General features: G+C 36.4%; 1 protein-coding gene across 6 annotated transcripts; it reads right to left on the reverse strand.

Moving 5' to 3' along the window:
- Window positions 1–7,202: 7,202 nt before the first annotated feature.
- On the reverse strand, window positions 7,203–12,238 carry LOC104104709 (WUSCHEL-related homeobox 3-like). 6 transcript variants are annotated; one of them, XR_011414400.1, is made up of 3 exons: window positions 11,091–11,343; window positions 10,731–10,824; window positions 7,462–7,599 (listed from the first exon to the last, which is right to left on the reverse strand). XR_011414400.1 is itself a non-coding variant. In XM_033658312.2 (2 exons), the coding sequence occupies exons 1-2, from the start codon at window positions 12,236–12,238 to the stop codon at window positions 7,348–7,350; spliced, it is 585 nt and encodes a 194-aa protein (XP_033514203.1). In that variant the 3' UTR covers window positions 7,203–7,347. The 6 variants fall into 6 exon arrangements, 1 of the variants encoding a protein (XP_033514203.1); XR_011414401.1 differs by lacking the exon at window positions 7,462–7,599 and adding an exon at window positions 8,680–8,961; XR_688184.4 differs by lacking the exon at window positions 7,462–7,599 and adding an exon at window positions 8,680–9,050 and having other exon boundaries at window positions 11,091–11,341.
- Between the last annotated feature and the right edge of the window lie 2,205 nt (window positions 12,239–14,443).

A 14,443-nucleotide genomic window follows, 5' to 3' on the forward strand; every position in this document is an offset into this window, starting at 1 on the left:
TCCTAGAAAGGTTCATAGCATGTATTGACCGTTTTATTCGTTATGCGGGCTGGGTAGTTCTTTGCCAGAGTTAGTTCTTCCTTATGTGTCATATTCGAGTTATAGCTTGTTGGCGCATTGATGGTGTCATGTGAGATTTTAGTCAGTGTTTGAGGTGACTTATTGCTTGAGCAGCTTGTACTGGGTGAGACAAGGCTATTGGACCTGAAATCAGTGTGATCGGATTTATGTAAAGTATATTAAGGAGAATATGTCGCTATTCTGTTCAGAATGGGGTAATGGTTCTTGTCAAACGGGGAAACTCCATGAGATATTGATTTGACGGATGGTTTTGAGTTCCTGGAGATCTCTTTCATCGCTGCAGTATGGTGAGGGTTGAGATCAGGCTTATATGTGTTATGGGATATACTACGGGCATCTGGTTCGTGAATCTACAACTATTGTAGTCGGAGGATGTTATCATGAACATACGAATTGTGCGGTGCATTGTGTGATCTCAGCATGATGTGCAGGATCTTATTTTGTATAGTGGGTTGAAATTGTTACGGTGTCCATATGTTGGAATCAAGTCTCGTGGAGAATTCCGGATGTTGGAATTTGGTTCTAAGACTTGTTAGCTATGGTTATAGGGAAGATCTTCAGTTTGGCTCGAGCTACTGTGCTCACGTGGGTTGTGGTGGCACGGGTAGGTGCACGAGGTGTCAAACAGTGATTTTGGACAACTCCGGAAAAGGTTCTTGGCACGTTCGAGGACGAACGCATGTTTAAATGGGGGAGAATGTAACGACCCGACCAATTATTTTGAGCTTTAGCACGTCGTTCGGTGGTTTGAGGCCTTGAGTAGCTTCACTTCATGTTTTATGACTTGTACGCTTGGTCGGAATTGAATTTCAGGAAGTTCAGAGTTGTTTCGGAAGGAAAATTCCCAATTCGGAAACTTTTGTTGGAAGAGTTGACTACGGTTTAACTTTTGAGTAACGACCTCGAAATCGGGATTTGAAGGTTCTGATATATTTGTATGATGATTTCGGACTTTGGTGTATGTACGGGTTGAGTATCGGGTGGTCCGGAGCATTTCAACGCTTAATATGGAAAGTTGGCATTTTGAAGGTTTTAGAATTTTTTAGATTTTGCTTGAAGTGGACTTTGGTGTTATCGATTTTCGTTTGGGGTTCTGAGTTATGGAATAGGTTTGTATCGTGATTTGTGACTTGTGCATAAAGTTTGGCGTCATTCCGGGATGTTTAAGTATGAATCAGATGCGTTCATCGATGTTTGAATGTATGAAAGTTTGGAATTTTTACTAAGTTTGACCATGATTTGACTTTAAGGCTATCGGGTTCGAATTTTGGGTTCGGGAATTGTAATAGGTCTGTTTCGTCATTTGGAACTTGCCTGTAAAATTTGGTGTCATTCGGAGTTAATTTGATGTGGTCCAGACGATTGGTGGCAATTCTAGAAGTTTTTGAAGTTCATTGTGACTTTTATACATTTTGGCGTCCGATTCATGAATCTAGAGCTTATTTTTTTGTTTTGATCGTGCGAGTAAGTTCGCGTTATCTTTTTAGACTTGTGTGGATGTTTGGTTTGGTGCCCCGAGGGCTCGAATGAGTTTTGGACGCGTTCTGGAGGGGTTTGTAGAGGTTCAGCTCGTTCTGTTGCACTATTCTCACATTTGCGAGGTTTTTATCGCATTTGTGAGATCATTCTCGCTTTTGCGAAGATGGGCTGGAGCAGGGGAGTTTGTACTTGCAAACAAACTGTCGCGTTTGCGAAGTTACTGAGCTCGTATTTGCGAGACTTTTGTCGCATTTGCGACGCAGACAGTTTTGGTCAGGCTTCGCATTTGCGGTGCCTATTTCGCATTTGCGACCATCGCATTTGCGAGCCTCATGTCGCAAACGCGACATCTAAGGCTGTTATTGAGACTTTATTTCGGGACTTAGCCCATTTCTCTCACAATTTCATTTGGTTGGGTGATTTTTGGAGCTCTTGGAGGCAAGATTTTCATCATCTATTGCAAGATAAGTAATTCCTAGATATTGTAAGTTAATTACATGGATTCTATAATGATTTAACATGGAAATTTTGGAAAATTGTGGGATTTTAAAAAAAAACCTAGAAATCATATTTTTGGATTTTTACCACGAAATTGGACATGGAATTAGGAATAAATTATATACTTGTGTTCGTGGTGCTATGGGTAATGTTTATCTTCTAAAATTTTCAAAATCCGGGTATGTGAGCTCGAGGGTTGACTTTGTTGACTTTTCGAGCGGAGTTAGAAATTATTATAAATTGATTAATTATGAGTGTTAGAGTATATTTTATTGGTTTGCACATTGTTTGACTAGTTTCGGATTGATGAGCATCAGTTTGAGGTGTTAGAAAGGCGTCAGAGCCGGTTATGGAACTTCGGAGCGAGGTAAGTCTCCTGTCTAACCTTGTGAGGGGAAAATTACCCTCGTAGGTATTATATTTGTTATGTGCTACGTGTTGTGGGAGCTACGCACGTATAAGGTGTCGAGTGTCCATGCGTATGCTAGAATTCCTGATTATGTCCGGCTAGACCTAGGTTCACGCCAAGCTTTAATTGTACAAATTGAGTTATCCTTGCATGTTTAATTCCATTATTTCTCGTTACGACCTGAGACTAGGCTTGCGTTGAGTGACAGACTCACTATTGTAGAGATTTGACTAGTTACTTGATTAGTCATGGAATAATTGTGTTTTCCCCTACGAATTTCTCATGTGTTGTGCGTTTTCATCGAAAAGCTTCCTTAAATTTCATAACTCACACTTACATTTGTGAGTGGGGTCAAGGACCCGTTAAAGCTTCTTATTCTAATGGGATCAGGTCATTTGCCTCAGCAGAACTATGTAACATATTCTTATGGGATCGGGCCGTTCGCCTCGGCAGTGTCATATTCTTATGGGATCGGGTCGTTCGCCTCGACAATATCATATTCTTATGGGATTGGGCCGTTTGCCTCGGCAATATCATATTCTAATGGGATTGGGCCATTCGACTTGGCAGTATCATATTATTATGGGATCGGGTCGTTCGCCTCGGCAGTGTCATATTCTTATGGGATCGGGTCGTTCGCCTCGACAATATCATATTCTTATGGGATTGGGCCGTTTGCCTCGGCAATATCATATTCTAATGGGATTGGGCCATTCGACTTGGCAGTATCATATTATTATGGGATCGGGTCGTTCGCCTCGGCAGTATCAAGTATCATATTCTTATGGGATCGGGTCGTTCGCCTCGACATTTCTATAAAATACTCTTGTGGGATCGGCTCGTTCGCCTCGGCAACTTCATGAAACATACTTATGGGATCGGGACGTTCGCCTCGGCAGAATCGTGCGTAATATTTGACAAGAAGCCAGTGTATACATGAGTTTTTCTGATTTAAATTGTGACGACCTATCTGGTGGGGAATATTTTATATATATATATATGTATATATATATATATATACACACATACACACACACACACACACACACACACACACACACACACTCTGGTTGAGGAGGTAACCGATAATTGAGAGCTTGTGTTTACTGTTCAGAGGAGGATCATACCACGTACCTATATTTGTTTACACTGTTTATTTACCATGCCTCATACTTGTTTATATTCTATTGTACTTGATTTATTAGACCACTAGTAAGTGTCAATGTCGACCCCTCGTCACTACTTCTCCGGGGTTAGGCTAGATACTTGCTGGGTACGCGTTGATTTACGTACTCATGCTACACTTCTGCACTTATTGTGCATGTATATATTTATGGTGGTCTTTTTGGCGTAAAGGCGCAGCTATTGCGGGGATTTACGGTGAGTTGCATCCCATGTTACGATCTAAGCATCCATCAGAGTTATTTATATTTTTTCGCGTCTATCTTGTATTCCAAACATATGATGTTTTGTTATTGTACTTCCTAGTAGATACTCATGCACTTGCGACACCGGGTTTTGGGTTGTTCTAGTATTTGTTTATGATTTTTCTTACCATTGAGATACTTCTACTTTATATTTTACTTAAATCATACGTATGTACTATTTTTGATGCATCGATCTCTCTATCTAATAAGATTCATGATTTCAACAATAATAAAATAAACAATTAAGTTGGTAGTTCACCGTTGGCTTGCCTAACTGCGACGTTGGGCGCCATCATGACCTATAGTGGGTTTTGGGTCGTGACAATTTGATGGACGTGGATATAAAGGGTAGAGTAGATCCATCCTCATCTCCCTTTTGAGCCAAAAACAAATTGGGCTTCATTGATGAGTCTTATATACCCTTCCCAACTCAAAACTCTCTATATCTGAAAACCTAAAATAGATGTAACGATATAGTTACATCTTGGCTATTAATCTTACTCACAAAGAACATTGTAGACAATGCTACTGATTTGGAACACAGATTTGGACAACCAAATGGTGCTAAGTTGTATCACCTGCAAAAGAAATTGGCTGACTTAGTGCAGGGATCATATGATATTGCAGGATGCTTTACCAAGCTAAGACTCATTTCACCAATGTTCACTGCACTTGACACACTTAACACCAATGTTCACTGCACTTGCAACTGCAACTGTAGAGGAAAACAGAAAATGACTCAATTCAAAGATGACGAAAGACTCATTCAATTTCTTATGGGATTGAATGAGACTTATGCACAAGCCAAGAGTAACATAATGATGATCAACCTTTTTCCAACTGTCAACCATGCTTATTCTCTTATGATGCAGGATGAGAATCAAAGAGAGGTGCATGCACCTTCTCAATTTCCTAGAGATGGATCTCTATTCATGGCAGGAAAACATGCAACACTTACTCTATCTAACTCCCAACAGAAAGTTGGTAACAACATGGGTTCTTAAAACTACAAAGGGAAGAACAACAATCAGATATGTTCTTATTCCATGATGACTAAAGATATGTTCCTATTGCAATATGACTAACCATACTATTCAAAATTGCTTTAGGCTTATAGGTTTCCCATCTGATTTCAAACTCACCAAATCCAAGAAGTTTCAAGGGCATGTAAGAAATAATGCTGCTAATGCATCAGATGAATCAAAAGTGATACAGACTAATCCTACTGAAGGACCACAATTTGCTCAGAAACTATCTTCAGATCAATTCACATAGTTGGTAAGGCTTCTCAATCAGATTTAAGTGGGACAGTCAAAATCTTCTGAGATCAATGCCAACTCTGCTGCTGGTGTATTTTTTACCAACTCTAATTCCTCTTACTCAATTGAAAATTCCAATTTGAGCTCCTGGATCATAGATTCAGGAGCTTCTGAACACGTGTGTTTTAACCTTGCATCTTTCTTATCTTTATTACCATTATCTGTTTAATTGTCAAGTTACCTAATTCTTCTAAAGTAAAAGTCACTCACACAGGGAAGGTATCTATGTTCCTGAGGCTTATCTTAGACAATGTGCTACATGTGCTACTCTCTATTCATAAACTTCATAAGGTTTTCACTTGTATCGTAACAACCTTATTTTTTACTCTATTTATGCTTTCATTTGTTTATTGGACTGTTAGTAGGTTTTAATATCGATCTCTCGTCACTACTTCCTCGAGGTTAGATTTGATACTTACTGAAAACCGTTTTGTACTCATACCACATTTTTGCATATTTTTGTGCAAATTTAAGGCAGATAGTAGTGGCACTCATATAGCTGTTTTGGAGCTTATTTGAAGACTTCATGGTGAGCTGCCTTACTTGATCCGATCCGCAATATATGGATTCTTCCTTCACTATTATCTATCTTTGTCTATTTATTTTTCTTTTCGGACTGATGTCGCTGTTCAGTTGAGATTACTTACTCTTGATAGGTGCTCGTGATAATGTGACACCAGGTTTTGGGAGTTTGTGAGACAGTTGTGGTCGTGCTTAGACCATGTCTTTGGCTTATGTATTCATGATGTTATTTGGGGGAATTATTCCTCTTTCTTATTTATATTTTATCTCAATCAATGGCTTAATAATTAGATTCTACTACTGTTGTGGAGTCTTAGCTTGCCTAGCAAGTAGGTTAGGCGACATCACAATTATTGATGGAATTTTGGGTCGTGACACTTCGTTACGTTGCTGGGACTTCTGATTTTGGTCTCCCACTGATTGCTCACTCCTCTCTCAATCTGGTAGTTTTTTAGGATGCCGACTGGGCAGGTTGCCCCCTCACTAGAATGTCCACTGCGGGGTTATATATTTTTCTTGGTTCTAACTGCATCAGCTGGTCGTCGAATAAGTTGAACACTTTACAAAGCCTAGTGTAGAGGCTGAGTATCGACCATTGGCATTGCTTGCTGCTGAGATAACTTGGGTTATCTACATATTGCGAGATCTTGGTGTCTCTGTACCTCGACTTCCACTATTGTTTATAGATAACATTAGCGCACTTCACCTTACGACTAATCCTATGTTGCATGCTCGCACCAAATATATCGAGCTTGACTATCATTTCGTGCGTGAGAAGGTTGTTCAAGGGGCCATGGTAACTAGGTTTATACCTTCATTGCAGCGGATAGCAGATATGCTCCCCAAGCCACTGTCCAAATCTCATTTTCAATTTTTACGAAGCAAGCAGCAAAATCCCAACACTAGCTTGAGGGGGATGATAGACAATCAGATCCTGACTAGGATTAGAATTACACTTCTAGTTAGCCGTGTATAATATATTATTAACCCTAGCCGCCAAGTGAAGTCCCACATGTGTATAACTCTATGTGACAACGTGATAAGGTAGTTGGGATATACATAAACATTCTAGGAATACGGATAGCACAGCAGTAGCCTAGAGGACTCCTTGATGTACTAAATATATAGTCATGTACAGGTGTCCTATGAATATATCATTGAATGGAAAAGAGCTTAAACCTTAATTGTGTTCGAATTATTATTTTCTCTACATATTGCCCTGCGCCTGCCCTCTTTAAAAGTTGAACTTTAAACAATTTGTTTTGATTCAACCATCTCTTAGTTTGATGTTATCAAATCGTCCAAATAATAACTGTGTGTTTATTTTGAATTAGAGATTAAAAGTAAGTTGTTATTGTAGATGATGAGATATTTTTTGAAACTTAGTAAAAAGAAAAGTAAGGTACATAAATTGAAATTGAGCGAGTATAACTCTCCAAACTCTAACTAAGCTTGTAAAGACTTGAATATAGAACACAGTCCGAGAGCATTTGGTTAACCTAATTAATTTAGCTATAAATAAAGCAACAGCAAGAAGTATTATAAGTATGAACTAGCATATGGTGAGTTAGGTGAAGTGGAATTCCAACAGTGACTGTCACAATTGACCCTTTTATGAAATTTTCCTTGCCAAGTCCTTAAGGCTACTGGAAGCTGTGACAGGGAAGAGCTCTAGGGTTTTGAGGGGTGTATTGCTACTAATACAAGGAAGAGAAGTTGGAGTTGGAACTATGTCCATTAGCAATATGAAGTGTGGATCTTGTGCTCTCATCATGCAAGTTTCCATATCACATTTTGTTGGAATAGGAGGATTCATATTCCAGAGGGAATTCATCAGTCTAGTGGATGCATCTTCAACTTCTTCCTATATGATATTACAGGAGAAGTATGTCAAGGATTTAACTTATAAACACGAACGATATAAAATAATTGTAGTCATCTTTTATTGATCAAATATTGTAAAAAGAATTTACATTGTCCTTATATACAAGTTAAACTCCAGTAAAATATACTTGGCTAGCATAATCACTATTTCTGTATATTTTTCCTCCCTCCCTTCCACTGAGTCTTCTAATTCACCAGGTAGTCCTACTATATATACTAGTACTAGTGGATTTATCGCGCTTCGCGCGGTTATAAAAGACATTAGTGAATCTTTTTTAGAAACAATACATATTTGGGTTAACTTATGCGTTAGTCCATAACTTTGGTTTAGTTTGAAGTTTGAGCATATACTTCTATATAATTTATACCTCTGAAGTATTTTAAGATTTATCTATATATGAAATTTTTTAAAACGTATTAAAATAAAATTAAAAAATTCAATTTAATACTCCTTGAAGTTACGGAAAATTCATCTTAAGACTATTAATGAAACAAATAAATGAAGTATTATTGATCGTACATTAGAAGATCAGATTTATATAAATGACGTACAAACTTTCCAATTAGCATCAAAGAATCGTTCGAAAAGACTAACGTCAACAATATAAAAAATTTGGTATTGAAGTCTTGTTCTAGGAAGGTAGATATATGTAGAGCAAAAAAGTTCATATATATATATATATATAACAAAACCATGGATATGAAGGAGTAGCTCTATTATGTTATCTAATTCCTAAGCATCAACAATTTAATTACCTCCCTGGTAAGAATTTACCCAACACGCGGTGTTGCACCTATTGGTTTGATTAAAAACTCAAGTTCCTGCCATTTACCCTTTGTTTATAACACCCTTTGCAGTTGGAATGTTATTTAATGTATTATACTGCCATTTAAAATATTCTTTGATGATTCACACATTATTGAGTAACTTCAGCATTAAAGGTATTTACACACAAGTTAATTAAGGAATAAAAATCATCAAGTATCCACATCACATTCAAAATAAAATAACCAGTTAAAAATAGACCCAAAATAAATAACGGCATCAAAACTACAGTAATTGAGTCTGTTAAATTAATTTAGTAAAAATGTGATAATCGTGTGATAGATAATCGTGAACTGCACTAATTCTTATAAGATAGTCCTATCAGGTTACAAATAGACTTTAAAGAAGAGAAGAACCAAACTTAGTTTTGTGTAAATCCTACTGCTAAGATACATTCAACTACGTAGAAGACATTTATGACCTTGCAAAGCTCCATTTGCATTGAACCTCCATCTCTGTTTCCATCTCAAAGGGTAAGCACGACTCTTGCTCCCTCATTGCCAGGCTTACCTAGTTCTTTTATGTATAAAAAATATGAGCTTCTATCCTCTTTCCATAAGGAATAGACGAATGCTGGCTTCTTTCAATAATTAGCAAACTGAATTCTTCCAAAGATGTCATTGTTGAAAGATTTTGGTACATCACAAACACAAATTATTAGACTGTGATATACCTCAATGAATAAACGTAACATGTAGAAAACTAACCACAAGCCAACTAACTATAGTTGATCCTTAGAGATTATGTGATTTCTAGCTATTCTCAGACTCAACCCCTTTAGCAAAGGGGTTCCCACACAATTGTTGCCAACTTCATTTGTTCTAGTATTTTAGCCTCTAAATGTGGTCATTTAAAGTGATGAAAGCTAAAATGTCAAGTTGAGAAGAATGACAACTACTCTAGATTGAGCGGCTATAGACCAGAGGAAGAATAAACTTGAGAATGAAAACTCAGAGAAAAAGAATAGATGTTTGATTCTCTACTTCTCTTTGGGCGACGCAATTATGCAAAAGTCTGTTGCCTGGAGGTAGAAAAATAACTATGACTTCAATTTCACATAATACTAACAAATAGTGAATTCAATTTCACAGAATATTCTATAAATGAATGATTAGCAAACTATGGAAGGAGTAAAATATACTATTGAGTCAATCATGCTCTAGATTGACTATACTGCAAGGTTATTCACATACTCATATGGAAAAAGAAAAGCAAGAAAATTGGAGCTGAAGCATTAAAATTTTGTAATTATGAAATATTGATTGGTGAAAAACAAAGGAAATTTTAACTATTTCAATATCTAGAATAGCAGAGATTGTCTTCAAGGCCTTACGCTTGTCGCTGACATCTTAGGACTCCAAGTCAAGATAAATTTTTATTTTCAATAGAACAAAGTGGGAAAACCCCCAAAAAATCAAATTTTCGCGAAATAGAAGGTAAAAAACAGTAGGAACAATCAAACATAGCATGGCGACTGATATAACAGATTTATATATCTATTAACACTAATCAAATGAAAAAGTTATCAACCACCACAAAGTTTATGTAGAAAAAGAATGTCGGAGACAATGGAAATTAAAAAGTCCAATACTCAAAAAGAATCATGTTTAGTTTGTTTACCCTACCTGCAAGATGAAGGTATCTCTATTGTTATCTATTCCCAATTTTAATATTTAAGATTTTGTTTTTTGTTATTCAGCTTCTGGAAAATTTCAAAAAATCTACTATGTTCCAAAATCACAAAGAAGAGATTTACCTTGAGAATGAGAGAAACAACTTCTCTGTGGCGATCTGAATAAAAGAAGAGTACTAAAAAACAGAGGATGAAGAGAAAGACAAGTATGGTCAAATCTTGTATGATAAAAGATAAGAAGGCATCTCCAAATTTGTAGGAAAAGCAAGTTGTTGCTTCAAATTTGCCAAATATTGATACTGCATCTTTTGCAAGAGTAAGTGCATGTAGCTTATATCATCGCGCCATTGAGTGTTCTCTTCACAAGCTTCATTCTCTCAATTTTAAGAGCATCACAAATCAATTTTGTCCCTGTTAGATTGATATTGCCGCATTGTGGTGGGCAATTATAGTGGGTTGATTGAAAGCTAAGGTTAAAATGGGGTGTGAATAGAAACTACTGGTTTTGCAACTTTAATTGTCACCTTCATTTTAATAAGTTTTAAACTATAATGAACATTTAGAGACACCGTATAATTGAACGATCACAATTATTCAAGGCCGTTTGTTTCTTTTTTTCCACACTATACAAGAGTGTAAAAGAATTACTGACCTGCATCTGTTGAGTGGTTTGTCCTGCAGCCATGGAAAATATACCTCTATAGGGTTTTTTGTCGAACACTTCATGGGCGTCACCGTAACATGCCCTGTTAATTTGATTTTTTCACAGAATAAACTTAGTAAGCACTTGCAATAAGCAACAGTTAAAAATTTTGTGAAATATTCCAAGAGTTAACAACAATAACAACAAACCAAGAATATTCACTGAATAATAAAAAACAAAATATTAAAATATTAAAATTGGGAATAGATAATAATAGAGATACCTTCATCTTGCAGGTAGAACGCGGAGAAAACAAACTAAACATGAAAGAAAATAACTATGTTCCAAAATCATAAAGAAGAGATTTACCTTGAGAATCGAGAGAAATAACTCCTCAGTGGCGATTAGGAAAACAGAATGAGTAATAAAACACAAAGGATTGAAGAGAAAGCAAGTATGGTAATTAAGAGTGGGAGAGTGAGCGACTGTTGCGCAAGGCATTTAAGGAGAAGGGACTGTTGGGGTTTCTGCCTTTTGACACGACTGTAACCGATGGAATTTACAAAAATACGGGACTGTTTATTTCTCAGTAGAAAACTATTTTTTCTTCATTTTAAAAGGCAATGCTCTAAGATAGAAAAGAGATAAATAGAAACCCTGGTATTTGAGAGATGCCACGTCAGATTTGTATTGCCCTGCTTTATATATTTATATAGATTATTATAAGTCACATATATGTATTGCATTTTTAGATAGGTTCAGCCTACCAAAGGTCGTTTATTAGATGATGAGCAGAAACAGACTGATTTATTGTGTAAAACCTAAATATACGGTATGTAAAATTCACTTTTTACATTAGTAGCTGGCACATAAAAAACTTACATAACGAGTAACTGAAATACAAGAGTTTTGTTTTATTAATCAAACGCCACCATCCTGCTGGGAGGTTAAGCAGACCCCAACCTAGCTTGTATACAAAAGCTTGATTTATTCATACTAGGGATAAAGTGTTAGATTATACTGGTTTGTATTGGTGGCTAATGCATGTCATTTATATACTGACAAAGAATTTTTACATTATTAATGTAATTTAACTTTATTACCTGCGTTAATTTTTGTTACTCGTAACTTGTTGATTGGCATAATTAGTGAAAGGGAGAAAAAGAAAGTTGTATCGCGCTTACCATTAATCTAGTCGATGAAGTAAAAAGAGGTAAATTGTGGAGAGCAGGAGAACGAGAACACGCAAGGCTGCAATCGAGGTCGTTATTCATACACATTTGCTGCTGTTGGTTCATTTGCATAAGAAGCTTCTTCTTAAGCTTCTTCTTTTCTCTAGCTTTGTGGTTTTGAAACCAATAGAAAACATTTTTGGTCTCAATCTTGCCAAGGAAAGACAAGTGGTCTGTGACTCTTTGTAATTGAGCAGCATTTGGATTTGTCAATCCTTTCCTATACATTTCTTGTAAGATCATGAGCTGCTCTGGGGTTGGACTCCATCTTGTATGACCAGTCATATTTTTTTTGTTCGTTTTTTTTCGTATTTCAAAAGATCGACTATTTTACATTTTCTTTTTGTGAGAAGGGGTATATATAGAGGAAGACCAAATAAACGAATTAAAGATGCAGTGGCCATTGGAAGAACAAATGCATCTGTGGAAGAGAGCAGGAAATGGACCAGTTTGAGCTGCTTCTTATGCGATATTGTCAAAAAACGTGATTACATTAAAAACAAGATCTTTTTTTAGTAAAATTGTTATATGCATGCATGGAGAAATTCAAGTAGGAAATGGTCTACCGAAGAGCTATTCCGCTAATGCAAAATAGACTCTTAGAGGTCGTTTTGTTCGGAACAAGGATACCAATATGAAATTTATACCAAAATCATGGTGTTATCTATCTCATAAAGGAAGTAAAATTTTAATTATGAGATAACCTTGTTTTGAACTAAACGACCCCTAGTATTCTTGTGGTTCAAATGTAAAGAATCAATTAATTACTATGATGTTTTGGGACCCTACTGTTAAAACTCTTCTGGAAAAGAAATTTCCTATCTCATAAAGTGATTAGTTTATATTCTGATTTTACGACCTTCCTCCTTCTGTTTATGAGGGGGCGAAGAATGCAACAATATTATTTTCTTCCATAGCTTAAAATTAGAAAACAGCCTCACGTCTCTTGGCCGTACGTTCCTGAACACATCCCATTTACTTTGGGTAAGGAGCAGACGCATGTTAGTCTAACCGGTGTCATCCCACACTATTTTACCGAAAAATATTATTACTAATATAAATATAAATGATGTGCACAAAAAGATGGTACAGGTATAATAAAATGACATAGTCTACAAATAGTAATTCCTAGTTCACTGGTTAAAGTCCTCATTTTCCTAACAGCATTTGGGGGTTTAAAACCTCAGCCATGATTTATCTTTTCCTAAATCTTTGAGCCTCTTTCATTAATTAACCCTCCTTTGAGCACCGATCGTTGTTATGTATTCAACCCTTTCCTATTAACATATATAATAAACTGCATTTGCTATCACTCCAATGTGTTTTCGATTCCCTGGCTATAGTTCTATCTATATACAAAGTCATGGGCTTTTTTGCCTACATTCACTTTGCCAAATATTGTCTCATGTTGTTAGAAAATACACTTATTTCTCGTCGACTGTGTAAAGATTTCCAAATTGATTTATTATGTCATGGATTACCCTACTCGTAGCCTTAAAGTTTTGGGTGGAATACTCTGATTGACAAATTCTCTCACACTCGTTTTTTTGGCAAAGTGGCCTTGTAGCCACTTAAACTTGCACCGATTTGCCATTTCGGTATATGAACTTAGGATTGTCCCATTTTAACACCTTAACTCAATAAAATGAATACTAATAAATACCTTTGACTATTGACCAAGCTTATGTGGCAATGACATAACTGACGTGACAAAAGTGCGTGCCTAACACCGTAAATAAGCGCGTGAATGTGACGGTTTTGATTTAAAAAATAATAATTAAAGCAAAAATAATTTAATAATAAGTTATTAATGAAAAAGAAAAAAGTTAAAAAGAAAAAACCATCCCCAATTCCTCTCCACTCCACTCTTTCTTCTTCCTAACACCCCCTCCCCCGACGCCCCAACCCCACCCCTTTTCTTTCACAGTATTTTCAGCACAAATTCGTCATCACCCCCTCTTCCAAATCTTCTACTTCAAATCTCGCCGGCTGGGAAAGTGGAGTAGTTGGAGGTTTGAGTCTTTGAGATTGATAGATTTTATTTTCCTTATTTAATTTGGGATCTTTCAGAGAAAGCATGGGTAAAAAATAATAAATAATTATAGTCACACCCTCTAGCTATTTATGGCGTTTTTCTTTCTGGCTGCAATTTCAGATTTACGATTTATAGCCATGGCGATATCCCTTTTTTATTTATTTTGTGCAAATCATGCCCACAACTTTTATGATACTATTAATTTTTTGAAAGAGAATCTTGGTATTGTTTAAGATAAAGGAAAATGGTTGTAGATGTGTTATGGTGAGTCTCTCAATTCTGCCTAGCGCAGTTTATGTCGGGAAAAGAGAAAGAAATCGGAATATTATAGAAGACGAAGAAGGGGGTGACAGAAGTCGAGGGGGAAGGGGGTTGATTTTGGAGTTTTTTTAAATACAAATTAAGAATAAATGACATTTATGTGATGTGGACGCTGATATGTATGACACATCAGC

The sequence above is a fragment of the Nicotiana tomentosiformis genome, chromosome 2 (genome assembly GCF_000390325.3).
Source record: "Nicotiana tomentosiformis chromosome 2, ASM39032v3, whole genome shotgun sequence".
Taxonomy (NCBI): Eukaryota; Viridiplantae; Streptophyta; class Magnoliopsida; order Solanales; family Solanaceae; genus Nicotiana; species Nicotiana tomentosiformis.